The sequence below is a fragment of the Syngnathus floridae genome, chromosome 14 (assembly GCF_059516105.1).
Source record: "Syngnathus floridae isolate MCC-2025c chromosome 14, RoL_Sflo_1.0, whole genome shotgun sequence".
NCBI lineage: Eukaryota > Metazoa > Chordata > Actinopteri > Syngnathiformes > Syngnathidae > Syngnathus > Syngnathus floridae.
Window position 1 is genome coordinate 4,004,728 of NC_142426.1, and position 15,293 is coordinate 4,020,020.

General features: G+C 42.8%; 4 protein-coding genes across 10 annotated transcripts; 2 read left to right on the forward strand and 2 right to left on the reverse strand.

Moving 5' to 3' along the window:
• Positions 1-30: 30 nt before the first annotated feature.
• On the forward strand, positions 31-4,754 carry aldh9a1b (aldehyde dehydrogenase 9 family, member A1b). Of its 4 annotated transcripts, none has more exons than XM_088395873.1 (12): positions 31-199; positions 353-589; positions 1,524-1,669; positions 2,026-2,155; positions 2,228-2,362; positions 2,460-2,656; positions 2,784-2,924; positions 3,004-3,192; positions 3,304-3,391; positions 3,466-3,607; positions 3,802-3,914; positions 3,993-4,754. In XM_088395873.1, exons 2-12 carry the CDS (start codon positions 406-408, stop codon positions 4,085-4,087), a joined length of 1,560 nt encoding a protein of 519 aa, XP_088251999.1. In that variant the 5' UTR covers positions 31-199; positions 353-405; the 3' UTR covers positions 4,088-4,754. The 4 variants fall into 4 exon arrangements, with proteins under 4 accessions (XP_088251999.1, XP_088252000.1, XP_088251998.1 ...); XM_088395874.1 differs by having other exon boundaries at positions 33-241; positions 395-589; XM_088395872.1 differs by having other exon boundaries at positions 35-241.
• On the reverse strand, positions 1,537-7,134 carry zte38 (zebrafish testis-expressed 38). 4 transcript variants are annotated; one of them, XM_088395877.1, is made up of 12 exons: positions 6,859-7,134; positions 6,500-6,644; positions 6,336-6,399; positions 5,924-5,960; positions 5,824-5,844; positions 5,713-5,739; positions 5,561-5,628; positions 5,328-5,476; positions 5,025-5,247; positions 4,867-4,915; positions 4,765-4,796; positions 1,537-3,685 (listed from the first exon to the last, which is right to left on the reverse strand). In XM_088395877.1, exons 1-12 carry the CDS (start codon positions 6,904-6,906, stop codon positions 3,601-3,603), a joined length of 948 nt encoding a protein of 315 aa, XP_088252003.1. In that variant the 5' UTR covers positions 6,907-7,134; the 3' UTR covers positions 1,537-3,600. The 4 variants fall into 4 exon arrangements, with proteins under 4 accessions (XP_088252003.1, XP_088252006.1, XP_088252002.1 ...); XM_088395880.1 differs by having other exon boundaries at positions 3,597-3,685; positions 5,039-5,247; positions 6,859-7,133; XM_088395876.1 differs by lacking the exon at positions 1,537-3,685 and adding an exon at positions 4,400-4,692 and having other exon boundaries at positions 5,039-5,247; positions 6,859-7,132.
• A 50-nt stretch (positions 7,135-7,184) lies between these two features.
• prdx1 (peroxiredoxin 1) lies at positions 7,185-10,156 on the reverse strand. Its single transcript, XM_088395882.1, has 6 exons — positions 10,000-10,156; positions 8,976-9,091; positions 8,680-8,833; positions 8,437-8,559; positions 7,786-7,916; positions 7,185-7,533 (listed from the first exon to the last, which is right to left on the reverse strand). Exons 2-6 carry the CDS (start codon positions 9,079-9,081, stop codon positions 7,451-7,453), a joined length of 597 nt encoding a protein of 198 aa, XP_088252008.1. The 5' UTR covers positions 9,082-9,091; positions 10,000-10,156; the 3' UTR covers positions 7,185-7,450.
• A 2,087-nt stretch (positions 10,157-12,243) lies between these two features.
• Positions 12,244-15,190, forward strand: LOC148387135 (histone-binding protein N1/N2-like). The gene is made up of 13 exons (XM_088395614.1): positions 12,244-12,402; positions 12,477-12,582; positions 12,677-12,757; positions 12,844-12,947; positions 13,082-13,405; positions 13,473-13,519; positions 13,583-13,677; positions 13,817-13,890; positions 13,973-14,161; positions 14,240-14,343; positions 14,470-14,616; positions 14,690-14,783; positions 14,865-15,190. Exons 2-13 carry the CDS (start codon positions 12,482-12,484, stop codon positions 14,975-14,977), a joined length of 1,473 nt encoding a protein of 490 aa, XP_088251740.1. The 5' UTR covers positions 12,244-12,402; positions 12,477-12,481; the 3' UTR covers positions 14,978-15,190.
• The last annotated feature ends 103 nt before the right edge of the window (positions 15,191-15,293 follow it).

Here is a 15,293-nt window from a genome sequence, read left to right on the forward strand (position 1 = left end):
GCTTTTAAATGTATTCAACCTTCATAAAATCACCATTTAAGGTGTTTTTTTTAAAATCTAATTTCCAGATGAAAATAATATCTAATCGTACAGTGACGTTTTACGTAAGTCCCGCCTCCACTTTGAAGCTGCAGAAGAAGCTAACGTAAACTAAAATGAACAAAGTTGCACTGATTTTAAGCCTCGAGTTAGCGTCGTGGTAAGTTCTTCTCAAGACAGCGAAATAATTTAACAAATGACAGTAAGTGCAAATGAGTCTATTTTGCAGTACTACTTGCTCCTATCGTGTCAGCTTGTGTCATGTTGAAATGAGATATATGAAGACTAGGTTTTTTCTTCTTCTTTTTTTCAGTCTGTAAAAATATCGTATGCTTTGCAATTATCGGTGCATCAGAAAGCCACGGAATGAACAAGCTAAATATGCTCCGGAGACTCACTGTGCTCCCGCGGGCGACTGCGTTGTTGACTGCAGTACGAAGCCTCTCCTCGGGCTCTGCGGAAATCACTGCCCCGTTGAACTTCTGGGGTGGAAAACGAAGGGCGAGTAAAGAAAGAAACAATGGGGAGAACGTCTTCGAGCCAGCAACAGGTAATGACATCCATCCGCCTTTTTATATCCCCTTTAAAATGAATAATAACATTCCCTGCACCATATGACCTGATCACCCCATGCAGATTAAAACCAGCAACGCATTCCATGTTAATTAAAAGTTTACTTCTTGGTTATTATCTGATCATTGAGCAATCTGGTGTTCATTAACTCCATACTACGGAGAAAAGACAGTTGATGTTGGTCCAAAATCTGGGAAGTGTTTTGAGATCATTTTAAAAGAATTTGGAGTTCATTGTTCCACAGTGAAAAACATTTTGGAAAATATTCCAACAACACATGCACAATAGAAACCCGAAAAATACTAGGTTCATCATTACAGAGATGTTAGAAAAATGACAAACTGTCGAGCTCGGTGATGAAGTGTTTTCAGGACCTTAGCACCTTGAGTTGAGTCAACCATTAACTTCTCAGTAGACCAAAATAGACTCAAATGTGAGTCAGTCTGACAACTAAAAGCTGAGTCATAATTGGGTCATGGAAAAGGGCAGTGATCCCACCACTAGCAAATATACAACAGAATGGCTGAAAAAAGAAGGGGCGGGTGTCAATGTGTCGCAATGGCGCAGTCAAAGTCCAAATTTAAATCTGATCAAATGCTGTGGCGGCATCAGAAATGAGCTGTGCAAATGTAGTTTAAAAAATAAAGCACGTCAAGATCCATCCAGAGTATGAGACGACTGACAAATGACCTCAAGAGTTCAAGTTATTGAACCACGGTGTGTGTGTGTGTTGTTCATCAGAGGTTCTCTTTTCTGTTCATAAAATGGAAATGGGTCGCACTGACCTCTGAATTGAACTTTGTCTACAAAGGCGACCTGACTTTTCTTGTTTGTTGAGTCTTCAACAAACAAGAAAAGTCTCTCTTACCATGCATGACCGAGTGAGAATCTCCACATACTTTATTTTGCAGGGCGCGTCCTGTGCACGTTGGAGCCATGTGGTTCCTCTGAGGTCAACCAAGCTGTAGAGGCAGCCAAGTCAGCCTTTGGTCCTTGGAGTAAAATGTCTGGAATGGAAAGAGCAAGCGTGATGATAGAAGCTGCGCACACCATTGAGGTGTGTTTCAGTTTTGTTCCTTACCTTTACTGTAGTCTGGACATCTTCAAATTACAGATTAATTGATAATAGAACAATATACGTAAATTGTCGTATATGGTGTTCCACAGGGTTCAGTTTTTAGGGCCACTGCTGCTTTTTGTTATTTTTGCTGCCTTTGGGTTCCACCTTAAGAATAAGGAAGTCAGGTGTTTGCTTTCACAGCTTTGCGGATGACAGTCTGACCTACAGTATACTTTCTCATTAAGGCCACTTTGTTAGTTTTTTTTTGTGTGTGTCTGATTTTTATAGCACAGCTGTGGTTGGTTCCACTCTCTAGGCTGTGTTTGACCTTTCATTTTGTTTGTCATGCACAGAAAAGGCGAGAGGAGATTGCTGAAATGGAAGTAATCAACAACGGCAAGTCCATCACGGAGGCCCGTCTGGATGTGGACTCTGCCCGGTTGTGTATAGAGTACTATGCGGGACTGTCCAGCACTCTTGCGGGTTAGCACACAACAACGTGTTTGCTAATCATAGAATACAAACTTGATTTTTTTTTGTTTTGAATTTACCCAGGCCAGCATGTGCAATTGCCAGGCGGCTCTTTTGCCTACACACGCAGGGAGCCTTTCGGCGTATGCGTTGGCATCGGTGCTTGGAATTACCCTTTCCAGATTGCTGCCTGGAAATCAGCCCCAGCGCTGGCCTGTGGTATGGGATTCATCCAAAACACGCCCCAGAAACTGTTATCTGCCCACTAGATGTCACTGCAGCAAGGTCAGGCGTACTTTTTTTGTCCACCAATCAGGCAACAGCATGGTGTTCAAGCCATCCCCAGTCACGCCTGTGACGGCGGTGATGTTGGCGGAGATATTTACCGAAGTAGGAGCTCCAGAGGGACTCTTCAATGTGGTCCAGGGGGGGCAGGAGACTGGCAGCTTACTCTGCCACCACCCCGATGTGGCAAAGGTGTCCTTCACCGGGAGTGTGCAAACTGGACAGAAAGTGAGTAGAGTTCCTCGAGGACTCGTTAGTGAGGATAGAAACAAAATGATGGAAATTGAGAGGAGTTGCAAACCAAACTAAATAGATTTTAAAAAACTGGCTATTTTTCTTCCGTGGGATCCCGCAGATTATGGAAATGGCATCCAAAGGGGTGAAACCCGTGACGTTAGAGCTTGGCGGCAAATCTCCCCTGCTCATATTTGAGGACAGTGACATCGAGAACGCAGTGCGGGGAGCCCTTATGGCAAACTTCCTTTCTCAAGGCCAGGTACAAAGTGCTTCTCTTCAAGCCACATCACTAAACCAGTAACCTCCTGTCAGTTTGTGCTCGTTTCCTGGTCTCACAGGTTTGTAGCAACGGCACGCGAGTTTTTGTCCAGAGGCCGATTCTGGAGGAATTTGTGGATCAAGTTGTGAAGAGAACCCAGGCCATTGAGATTGGTGACCCGTTATTAGAGAATACCAAAATGGGAGCTTTAGTCAGCCGGCCACATCTAGACAAAGTGCTCGCCTTTGTGGATCAGGCGAGGAAGGAGGTACGGGCTCAAATTCATTCATGCCAGTTGTCAACTTTAACCTTTGTTGTGCTTCGGGTTTGTCAACTTTAACCTTTGTTGTGCTGTGGGTTCAACTGAACATTTTTCTAGGGGGCCACTGTATTGTGCGGGGGTGAACCTTTTGTCCCTTCAGACCCGAAACTCAGACAGGGATACTACATGACGCCATGCGTACTCGGTACTCAACAGAGACGACTTATTATTACTCGTTGGGTTTTGTCCGCATTCTCATCTGTGTATTTTTCCCTCTAGCTAATTGCAAAGATGACATGACCTGTGTCAGAGAGGAAATCTTTGGTCCCGTCATGTCCGTGTTGTCCTTCGACACAGAAGAGGAGGCACTGCGGCGAGCCAACGACACCACCATGGGATTAGCCGCGGGACTTTTCACCAGGTTGGGATCAGGTGCAGCACATTGACGTTGGGGTAAAATGGCCGACAGAGTAGATAGATCTCATCACCTTGGAGTAAACTGCTCAAAGTTCAAAAAGAGATCAAGTTCAGTCCAGCACAAGAGAACCGCTTAAGACAAGTCAACCACACATACTTTTAGTCCATATATATTTTTTATATCTTTTGACTGTTCAGGGATGTGAAGCGTGCCCACCGTGTGGTTGAACACCTCAAGGCCGGTTCCTGCTTCATCAACAACTATAACATCACTCCTGTGGAGGTTCCATTTGGAGGCTTCAAAATGTCAGGTATTACCACGTACGGCCAAGTTTAGGTTTCTAAAAAAAATTGCCTTTTGGCAGTTAAGTTTTGCCTCTGTTGACCAGGCATAGGGCGGGAGAATGGCCAGGTGACAATCGAACATTACTCGCAGCTGAAGACGGTGTTTGTGGAGATGGGAGATGTCGACAGTCTCTTCTAGGAAACGCCAACCCAGAGCAAATTGGAAGTAGCCAAAAAGCAAAACGGCGCATCCGCCTCCTTCATGCTTTGCTTCATACGATCAAGCCAGCCATCCAAATGTTTTGCACGTATTGACATGAGGAAACGTCTTCTGAACTATTGAATGTGCGACACATCCTCTCGCAAACAGCGTAAAGTGAACGAAGTTCGCTGTTTGACATTAAGATTAGATATTTTTTTCTTCCCAATGTTAATTTGCTCCCATAGTTTGCACTGTGCCTTTCTGCATATCGGCTTTGATGATTTTAAGCACAAGAAAAGCCAATGTGTATTGCTGCTTAGAAACGATTTATTGAACGCTAACTGAAAAGGTCCCACAACAATTTGCATTACACCAATTGTGCACTGCTCCAACTACACACGGGATGCCTGGTGACAAGCGAGTAAGAAGAACGAGGAAACGGCTTGAAATGAAATACTCGCATGTTCGCTTGCAATTCAGTCTTGTAAGAAGACAAACGAGGAATCGGACATTTGTAACAACTGTGCTGATGGACCTTCTGCTAAAGGTAACACTTGAAGTCTTCTTCTCATTCTTGTCTTCTGTTTGGCAGTTGCCTTTCTCTAAAATGGACATAGAGTCAAAGAAGGCATCCTGCCAGCGCTTTGTGCGAGCGTGCTTGGAATGTGGCATACCTTGATTTCGGGATCTTTGAACGGCACCGAACCTGTATGAGTTTGGAGTGAGCGGCGTTTTATAAATGTCACTTGTCGAATGATGCCAGCAGATCAACTTACCATTTCCAAAGGGCTTCTCATCATCGACGCACACGATCTCGCCGGGGCCCTGCGATCAAAGATGGAGTCATAGCGTGTGCATGTCAGTTTATAAATATGTTTTAAAGCGCAGTATTGATGCATTACACGTTGCATATTTTTCTCTGAGGCATGCATACCAATGATGTGCTACCTCGGAGGCGTTGGTCGGCTTGGTATCGATCGGCTTCTTTCTGTCTCCAAGATTCGCTATCCGACTTGTGTCAGCGGAAACTCGCACGTGAAAGGCGTGCAAGGCCGTCTGGACGTCGCCCACTTTGAAGTGCACGGCCGTGCCTTCGAACCACAGTATGTCGCACCCGCCTTCTTTGAAGCCGGGCGGCTCGTAGAGTGCCGGTGTGACTTGGGGAGAACAAGAGTATGGGACGTTTGCGACAGAAACACGTGATACGTGTTTGTTTCGGCCGTTTGCGACAACTCACCATTGTCATAGTAGTAGAGCTTCATGTTTATGTGGATGTGGTCAGGAAGGACGTTGAGGTTCTGCATGAGCAGGGAGAGCTGCCTGATAAGTATCACGGTGGCTCTCTTGGTGTCTTCCAATGTCACCTTCAATTGGACACCATTGGTCCTGTGATTCCACAATGCTTATGTCACGACCAACTCGCTCAAATTTCAACAATGCTGGCAAAAACAACAAAATATCCTTCCACACCTCAGTATATCCATTTCTGGACCTGTCTCTCTGTACTTGAACTTGAAACTGTAGGACTCAATGATGCACTGAAAAAGAGATTTGATTTTTTTCCAATTCCAGGCTATCCTTGACAAGCTTGAAATAAAATTTTCAGTACTGAGAGAACTTACATTTGGTTTGTCGGGATCGGTGTATACCTAGACGGCACAATAAAGTGCAGGTCAGCTGTTTCGTTCTTAAGCTGTACTTTCCACCGCCACTTAACTGAATTACTTACTTACCCCAATGAACACAACCTCAAGCTGTTGAGAGGACAACAGAAAAAAAAAAAATCAAGCAAGATAGATTTTATTTAAGAAGTTAAATATTTCATATACTTGCATATTGTTTCTCCAGTGCATCAAAACAGCCAAATAACCTGGACAAAAATATTAGAATATCACTGAAGCTGTGAAAACATGGCTAAAAAAACAATCATTATTGAGAGGACCACTTGACGGGAGCAGCGATACACAACCAGGTTGCTGTGGTGTATCAGCTTTAAACAGACCAATATTTCACTATTTGTTTGCAAATTGACTGAGTCATTATGAATTCTGTGTTTTTGCTTGATTCTCTGCCATTTTTTTTTTCTATAAAACATGTGCTCAATAAAGACTGGGACGCACAATACCACAAAATAATCCAAAAACAATTTGCTGTGTTGGTTTACGAGATGCATTATCATAAAAAGGGAAAGAAATTAAATCTGTGGTGTGTTCTGCATTAAAAAAGGTGGAAATATTGTGAGTACCATTTGACCACATTTCTGGCTCGAGGAATGCTGCTGTCCTTTCGCAAAATCTTGAAGCACACATCTGTTGAACACAGAAACAAGTTGTTAGAGTGCAAGTTCATCATCCATTACATTTCTATTTCATTTGAGAATTCACTGATATGCCCAAAGTTGGTGGTCACCTTCCAAGTATCTGGTACAGTAGGCATTTTCAGGTAAAATGCCTCTGAGGTAGGTGATGGTTGACACGGCCACAGCCAGCATCCTCTTGAGATAGACAAGCGACCCCTCCTTGCTATTGACGTCGTTCGGAAATAATCCAGTCCACTAAAAAGTTTGCAAATGACGTTTGATTACGAGGAAGGAACAAGTCATATAATACAAGTCACAAGATGGCGGGGTATAAGCCACAAGATGGCGGAGTTAGCCCAAATTCTCCGTATTTAATGGTGTAGTTAGCTTCAATAGATCAGGGGCCTTCCTTACATGATATGGCTATTAAAATGTGAATAAAACCAAACACTGACACATTTTTACTAACCTCAATAAGATCCTTTTCCTTCTCGAAAGCCATTATAGCTGCCGTCATCTTCGTTCTTCTGTAAAATTTCGGCCGAGTTTTGCTAATGCGAATTAACCGTAGGCTAAAGTTGTTTTTTTCTTGTCGTTGTTAAACGAGACCAATATTTGGAACTGTATATATCACAAATTCACGATATACTATCAGCTTTTGCTCAAAAATACCGTCAGCGGTCAATGTGAGCCACGTTTAACGTAACTTTGCGCAAGTGAAAATGACGGACTTCTGCTGCTGCGTTCAATTACCTGCCTTGGCCGTCCGTCAATGAGGTCATTGAAGACAACCAGTTATGTGAAGCATCCACTGGATTATTTTATTTCCACATAATGTAAGGCACAGTAAATTGGTTTCACGATTAGGAATAACATACAAAGACGTTTATCTATATGAAACCCTCACAACAATACATTTTAGTCTTCGGTACATACTAGACAAATGCAGAATAAAACTGTCACCGAGCAACACTTCCATAAACAAAACATAAAAATCTATTTTTTTTAAATATCTAAATGAAATCTATTGGCGCAGGCAGCAGATTCTGGCCTTGGTCTTATTACTGCTTGGAGAAGAAGTCTTTGCTCTTCTGGACGTCAGGTTTGATGGTATCACTTCCCGGTTTCCAGCCGGCTGGGCACACTGAAAAGAAAGATCCATACGGTACATATACAGATACAATGGTGCCTTCAGATACGGTTCAAACTCTAACAAAAAATATTTTATGATGTATCTGTGGGTGCCAAAGTAATTTGGCATTATGGGGAACATATATTCTGATGTGCAAAAAATAAGTATAATAGAGAAAAGTTTACTTGCATCTCAGTTTTAGAAAAATAAGTCGAATTTTTGGGTGATCGATCAAAGGTGCAGCTGCCGTAAATATTGACGTACCTTCTCCGTATTTGTCAGTGAACTGAAAAGCCTGGACCAGACGCAAAGTCTCGTCAACAGAACGTCCGACGGGCAGGTCGTTGATGGTGATCTGTCTCAAGATCCCCTTGTCATCGATGATGAACAGACCCCTGAGGTATGACATTACCTTTCAATATTTTCTTATAAATTCAATGTAAATATTTATATTAATAATAATAAGACGGGTTGTAGAGGCAATTGAGCCAAAGTGGTCTGACCGAAAAGGGGACCGTTTTATTGTGGGGAAGATCCCCACTATGTCCAGCAGGTGGTGCTATTAGTTATATTTTATTTTTAGGAAGATCCCCACTAAGTCCAGCAGATGGTGCTAATGCCTTTAATTATAATTTCCTTCGTCTCCAATTTATCTGTTGTGTCTGCCGCTCAGGTAAATGTTAATTCAGATTTGCAATGAGTAGGCAACCGTATGTGAATCGCTTAAATGGTGTTGTAAAACCGTTTTCATGGTCTTGTTTGCCTACAAACTTTTAGGGGTCATCAATGTATACGTCTCATTACTCTTATAGTTACAATTGATGGTGATAGTTTCAGTCACATATACTATGTATAGTATTTATGTATTGATGTACGGTTGCTTCTTACAATGCTCCACATACATTGTCCACTTACCTGTAAGCGATGCCTTCATCCTCCTTTAGAACACCATAATCAGTGGAAATGGTGTGACGCGTGTCGGACACCATTGGGATCTTCATGGAGCCCAAACCGCCCTCCTTACGTGGCGTGTTGGTCCTTACGAAAGCGCGAGCAGAAAATGTGAATGTGACAGACACACACACAAACACACACACACACACACACACACACACCAACACAAACACACACACACAAAGCCTGCGCGTAATAAAATACCATGCAAAGTGGGAGAAGTGAGAATCAACAGAGGCAGCGATGACCTCGCAGTTAATCTTCCTGAATTCGTCGGCCGCGTCGCTGAATGCGATGATCTCCGTCGGGCACACAAAGGTGAAATCCAGCGGATAAAAGAAGAAGACGACATACTTCCCTGCATCAACATGACGACAAGCGATTCAGGTGGCATGCAGAAACAATAACCGCATTAATATTCATCAAGTATTTTGCAAAGTGCAGAGCAAAGCGGCTTCAAAGCGACGCAGCCCGTGAGCGAACGTTGAATGAAGCATTACCTTTGTAGTCGGACAGTTTGAGGTCCTTGAACTGACCATCTGGCATCACCGCTTTGGCTGTGAAATCGGGAGCCATCTTTCCAATTTGAGCTTTGCCAGCAGCCATCTTTTGCTACCTGAACAACAGAACAAATCAATCATCAATAGCACGCTTCATCTTGGGCGAACGGGATGATGCCGGAGTATGCGCATTAAGAGATTGCGTATGGACATATTTGTACGATAAATTGTTCCTGTCAGATTTTGAGAGGATTTTATACAAATAAAAATCAATCGTTACATTATTGCCCATTTTTATTTTATTTTTATTTACAACATTACCTGAAATATGGCAAATAGTTTGTGATACTTTCAACATTGAAAAATAACATGCGCACTTGATACTCTAAATATTTGTATGGCTAGGAAAAAGCCTTGCAATATTTTTTTTATTTGAACGTTTCTTGCGAACAGTCATTGTGAAGGTGAAAGCAAAACAAAGAACTCAACGATGGAAAATGAAACAGTACCACGCCTTCTCCGTGTTCCGTTAATGAACTTTTTTTTCTGCTTCAAATCTATATAATAGAACATAACAGGTAACTAGGATGACATGGATGTTTTTGTCTTGTGCTTGATTAATTTTGTATTTAAAAAAAGCGTTGTTTAACCGGACGGACTTTTCAACATCGATACATTTATTTCCCTCATCCTGACTACTTTCATTGGGTATATCAAGCACGAACAATATCAATGAAACTTACACTGTCGTCGGAGCAGGAAGGCATTACTTTGTTTAAAATAAGAGGTACACAACTATAAAAAGGAAAATAACGTGTTCCTCAAGTTAAACACGCTCTTCCTGAAACTCGCTTGTTAAACTTTATACTTCACACAAAACATTACTGTGTCGAGACTGAAGTCAATGGTCATCTTCGAATCCGAACTACTATGGTAATAAAGTACTAAAACAGTTAAACGTACTGTTCAAATCAATTCGAACAATAAAACGCAAAGTTTGTTCATCTTATTTTGCACTACATACCTAGTTGCAGCCGAATAAGTGTGACTCGCTTCGACGTTTGCAAAGAAGAACTGCTGGAAATGAGTGAGATGGAGCGCTGTATATAGCAAACGACTTCTCGCGTGAATTCGGCTCGCAAACGGGATCTCAGTTTCTGCACTTCCTTATAGATTCTGGTGGGCACACGCAGCATGACTTTGCACATTTCCAGGCATTTATTGATGTTCTTCCTGCTATTCCCGAAGCCCAAATATTAGATAGTTGGGAGCTACTTTGTAAAATTATCTTATCTTTTTTCTGGCTTTGAGAATGAAACTATTAGGTGAAAAAAAGATTAACCCTGTTTCAAACACTATTAAACCTTGTGACCCCACCATGCTCGGCCCCTCCCCAAGATAAAAAAAAAAAAAAAAAAATCAGCTGATTAAATCCAAGTACAATGATTTTGATTGAAGAACCCTTCAAGGAAATAGACCATTTAAAAAGGTCTTGAAGTGAACTTGCCAAGCAAACATTTCTCCCATGTATTCCACGAGCCACTAGAAAAATGTGCATGACATTGTTAGGATTAATACTGTACATCAGTAAACCATGTCTACATAACAGTGTAAAGAATATCGATATTTAAAAATATATTTATATACAATGAATTGGCTGCCAGTTTCACAGCCTAGCCAATTACATTTGTCACGTTAGTGCTTTCTTGTATCACTCTGTACTTAAAGCTGTCCAACATTTCCTGCTTGTGGCATTTCTTTTGTACGACAGGAATACTTTCCACTGACTGTACCTTGTATAAACTAAGGAAACGGGTTTTGCACATTATCTAATTGAACAAACTATTAACTTAGTGAATCATTTAAAAAAAAAGTCCCACCAGCTCTCCATTTATTTTCTATACATGATCTTCCAGTAATTTTGCAGAATTTATTATGTGATTTTTGCCAAGAGCAACTGGCGAGAGCGAGTACTCCACATTGTGTTCACACCACAGCCTCCAAATCCCGAACAAAAATATTGACATTTCTGCAAAAATATGATTTGGCTGTAAAACTGAACATATGCCAAGTCTCAAACTCAAATGATGATGTTTAACCAAATTACTGTGGCCCTCCACCACATCCCATCTTTCTGTTATCACTGAGCGGTGTCCTTGCATGCTGTTGCCATGGACACCGCATCAAGAGCCAGATAAGAGGGTACACACACATACGCAAAATAATCTCTTGTGAGAGGCGTCGCAATGATCAAATGGTGTTGTCATCTGCTATTTCACAACAGCCGTGTAAATTGCTGCACCCGGATGTTTGAAGGGCATTCACGTCCTTCATTTTAGTCCTGATGCCATGGAAAAACACATTAAGATCTTTGTATGTGTGTCCAAAACATCCAGAGCCATTCTTAACCCTACCACCACTGTTGTCTATATGGGTAATGTTTGATGTGAGACAACTGAGGGAGGTTGCAGGTGGAATTGAGTAGGTTTATCTCAGCGTGACACCGATGGGATGCCAGGTCCAGACATGTATAACGAGGCGTAGAAGCGGCGGGAGGGTTATAAACATGCTTTCTACCACAGCAGGATGTGACACAAGCACTCATGCATGTTTACACACACATTACGTGCACAGATGTCCCATATATAAAGTTTAAAATAAGGAGAACCCTAGCATTTTTTAGTTTTTATTTCTGTAGGTATTGCAATAGACCAGGGGTGTCAAATTTATTTTTTTCGCGATCCGCATTGTAGTCATAGCTTCTTTCGGAGGGCCATTATGACTGTCAATCCAAATCAATGTATGAGCACCTCATATTATATACAGTAAAAACTACAAAACAAACCGACAAATAACTCGTTTTCAAATCAGACGAGTAAAAACTGGTCAAATATTTAAAAAAAGATATAGAAGATAGCTTCTTTCGAGGGGCCATTATGACTTACCCAAATAAATGTATGAGCACCTCATATTATATACAGTAAAAGCTACAAAACTGACACATAACTCAAATCAGACGAGTAAAAACTGGTCAAATATTTCAAAAAAAGATATTAAAAGTGAAGACAATTTGCAATTCTAGTTATGACACACGAATTTGATGCGCAATTTGTCTTCGCGGGCCACATAAAATGATGTGGCGGGCCGTATCTGGCCCCCGGGCCTTGAGTTTGACACCGATGCAATAGACTGCTAGGAATGAATTAAGATATCCATTTCACGGCTGTAAATATTCTATAGTAAGACCTCATTGGCCCTGACGATTTAGCAGTGATGTTGTCATGATGTCATGAAGTCATAAAAGGCGCCTGTGCCTTTAAGAAGTCCAATAGTTGGCGCGAAATCCGACCGAACGGACAAGCTGCACGACGTCACGCTTGCGAGCATCTTACGCCTCCTTTCAGCGCGTGTACCTTCGCAAGAACAGGTTTGTTACGAAGCTCTCGATAGCGTTCGCTGTTAAAAAAACAAAAACGTTTTTTTGGTGTCCGTACTTTACAGGGAACATGGAAGAGGCCCACACACTTATCGGAGCGGGGAAGAAGCAGTTGGCTATGGGCAAAGCGGCGGAGGCGGTGGGCACTCTGCAGGATGCCTGCGGAATACTGTAAGCGTTATTTGCAAACGTTCTCAATTAGGCTCCAGTTCGTGACCCAAATAAAGGCAAGTGCAATTGTGCAATGACCATATTTTGTTTTCAGAGCCGAAGCATATGGAGACACCGCAGATCAGTGCGCAGAAGCGTTCTTTTGGTGCGGTAGAGCCTTGTTGGAATTAGCACGGTATGAACTCTACTTTTAGGATTTACTTTTTTTTTTTCCTTCAATTGAATTATCATACAAGGTGAATGTTGAGTGTTCTGATGCAGAATGGAGAGCTTTAAACTCGGTAATGCTTTGGAAAGAATCCCGGAGGTCGATGAAGATGAGAATCCTCAAGATTCCAATGTGGGGGGCACAGAAAAAGTTGATGGTGAGTGAATCATGCATCAAATAATATTTGGGGGGTAATTTGGAAGGTCAAATTAAATTCACCAGTAAGTTCCACTGCATTTTAGCTTACTACTATAATGATTCTTCAACATTTCTGTCTTCTTTTCATAACAGAAAAGACCAGAGATGAGTTGAGGGTTCAAGTTCACAACGCCATGGCGGAGAAATCCAACAATGCACAGGAGGAAACTGCAGCCGACAAGAAGATTGAGGACAAAACTGAGGACAGTGCAGCCGAGGAACCTCTATCAGACAAAATGGAAGAGGGAAAAGCAGTCAAGAAGGAAGACCTGAGTGATGAGAAGTTAGAGAAGACAGACGACAAAGTAGCTGACAAGAAGGTTGAAGCGTCTAACAAAATGGTAAATGGTGAAAAGGACAAAATGGCTGACAAGAAGATCGAAGAAGTGGCTGAGAAGATGGAAGAAGACTCTGTAGGTAAGTCTACCTCCTGGACCACTTGCAATTCTGTATCCTGAAATATGACAACTCTTTTTGTTTTCAGATGAAGCTGAGGAGGAACAAGGCGAAGACAACAACTCTGGAGAAAAGGTAAGAAGAAGAAAAACTTTTGAGATGAGCATGCGTGCAAGGTTGAACGTGATTGTTTGGCAGGAGGGCGATGAATCAGAGGAGGAAGACGACGACGTGGTGGGAAACCTTCAGCTGGCCTGGGAGATGCTGGAATTAGCCAAGATCATCTTTAAGAGGTCAGTGTAGAACAGGGCTAGAAGACTTTGGGATTTGTCATTTTGTCTTGGGAAAATTTGCTAAAATGTTGAACTTAAAATAAAATTGCCTGCCCTAACCTGCCTTTTTTTTTTTTTTTTTTTTTTGTCCTGAACATAGAAAAGAGTCCAAGGAGGACCAGCTTATGGCAGCTCAGGCCCATTTAAGACTGAGTGAGGTTTCTGCTGTGTCTGGTAGGTTCAAGAAGCCCAAGGCTGGACCGAACGCTTGGCTCGGGCTGCTTAGCTTCCTGAGAACCGAACGCCCCCCCTGCAGGGAACTATGTCCAAGCCTTGGAAGACCTCCAGGAGTGTCTTTCACTTCAGCTGAAACACTTGGACGCCGACAGCCGAGTGGTCGCCGAGACGCACTACCAGCTGGGTCTGACCTTCAGCTTGAACGAACAGTACGAAGAGTCCGTGGACCACCTCAACCGCTCCATCTCTGTCATAAAAAGCAGGCTGGGTGAGATTTTGATTTTCAAATGGCCACCAAGGACGGCTTGCTTGCTTGCTTTTTGTTCAGACGTGTTTTGTTCGGCAGCAAACCTGACAGAGCTGATCGCAAAGGCTGCCGGCCCGGAGGAGCTTCCTGAGGAGAGGCAGGAGATGGAGGAACTGAAGGCTCTGCTGCCCAAGATCCAGGAGGTGGAGGACGCCACCGATAGCCTGAAATGTCACAACACTGAGGCCACCGAGCCTGCGCCGTCGGGTCCCTCATGACTAAGTAGATTTAACGGCAGGCAAGCTTACGTGTTGAAATGTGCTCGTCAGGACGGCGCCTCCACTTCGTCCGCGTTTCCAGTTGTCGTTGCTCAGAGTGGTGACGCTGCCAGCAGTCATAGCCAGCCGCCACTTTACTCCTCAAGCACCGCTCCCGACACTCCGGTTTCTGACATCAGCCACTTGGTCCGAAAGAAGGTGGGACGGCATTCGAGGCCCAACAAAAAAGGCCCGCAAGCTGTGCTCCAACAAAAAAATGTGTGTCTTTCAGAGGAAGCCAGAGGAGAGTCCTTCAAGAGAGGGTATGGTTAAGAAGACCAAGCAGGATGTTGCTCAGGACGCGCTCGTTGCGCAAAAAGCCAAAGGTGACACGAGGTGAGGCCTTGACACTCCCAAGCAATTTATTGCTTGCTTGGCTATTAACTTTTTCTTTCCTTCTCTTGCAGTCTGTGAAAAAGGGGGCCTTCTCTTTATTCTTACGTTACCTCAACAAGGACACATCTTCGTTCCCAAGATGGTGTCGATCGTTTTGTACTTTCCCTGTGTTTTGTACCATTGAATATATGCGTTTTGTACATCTGTGAAGTTGTGTGTGGTGGAACAATGCCAACATGGATTTGTTGTCGTTTCTGATGTGCCAGCCATCTTGCCTACACTTTTTGCACTGGTTTGTTAAAATGTGTAAGCAGTCATGTTGGCATTGTTTCCACCCTGTTGTTGCACTGCACTGATATTGTGACTTGTTTTGTTTGATAAAAGACTTGAAGCATGACATTTTTAACTGAGAACTGACCTTGGATGAGGGGGTGGGGCAGGCTACTTCCTCTGCTTTTAACACTAAACAAACGGGAACATATTTAACACCATTAGAAGAC

What these genes read in the sequence shown, in the direction of transcription:
- aldh9a1b (XM_088395873.1), top strand. Translation starts at nt 406, where the DNA reads ATGAACAAGCTAAATATGCTCCGGAGACTCACTGTGCTCCCGCGGGCG. An exon ending in CGTCTTCGAGCCAGCAACAG is followed by an intron (nt 590 to 1,523) that starts GTAATGACATCC and finishes TTTATTTTGCAG; the next exon opens with GGCGCGTCCTGTGCACGTTG. An exon ending in AAGCTGCGCACACCATTGAG is followed by an intron (nt 1,670 to 2,025) that starts GTGTGTTTCAGT and finishes TGTCATGCACAG; the next exon opens with AAAAGGCGAGAGGAGATTGC.
- zte38 (XM_088395876.1), bottom strand. Translation starts at nt 6,906, where the DNA reads ATGACGGCAGCTATAATGGCTTTCGAGAAGGAAAAGGATCTTATTGAG. An exon ending in ATGCACTGGAGAAACAATAT is followed by an intron (nt 5,845 to 5,923) that starts GCAAGTATATGA and finishes TCCTCTCAACAG; the next exon opens with CTTGAGGTTGTGTTCATTGG. An exon ending in TTGAGGTTGTGTTCATTGGG is followed by an intron (nt 5,740 to 5,823) that starts GTAAGTAAGTAA and finishes TGTGCCGTCTAG; the next exon opens with GTATACACCGATCCCGACAA.
- prdx1 (XM_088395882.1), bottom strand. Translation starts at nt 9,081, where the DNA reads ATGGCTGCTGGCAAAGCTCAAATTGGAAAGATGGCTCCCGATTTCACA. An exon ending in CACTTCTCCCACTTTGCATG is followed by an intron (nt 8,560 to 8,679) that starts GTATTTTATTAC and finishes CGCTTTCGTAAG; the next exon opens with GACCAACACGCCACGTAAGG. An exon ending in GATGAAGGCATCGCTTACAG is followed by an intron (nt 7,917 to 8,436) that starts GTAAGTGGACAA and finishes GTCATACCTCAG; the next exon opens with GGGTCTGTTCATCATCGATG.
- LOC148387135 (XM_088395614.1), top strand. Translation starts at nt 12,482, where the DNA reads ATGGAAGAGGCCCACACACTTATCGGAGCGGGGAAGAAGCAGTTGGCT. An exon ending in CAGGATGCCTGCGGAATACT is followed by an intron (nt 12,583 to 12,676) that starts GTAAGCGTTATT and finishes TTTTGTTTTCAG; the next exon opens with AGCCGAAGCATATGGAGACA. An exon ending in TGCTGCCCAAGATCCAGGAG is followed by an intron (nt 14,344 to 14,469) that starts GTGGAGGACGCC and finishes TGTGCTCGTCAG; the next exon opens with GACGGCGCCTCCACTTCGTC.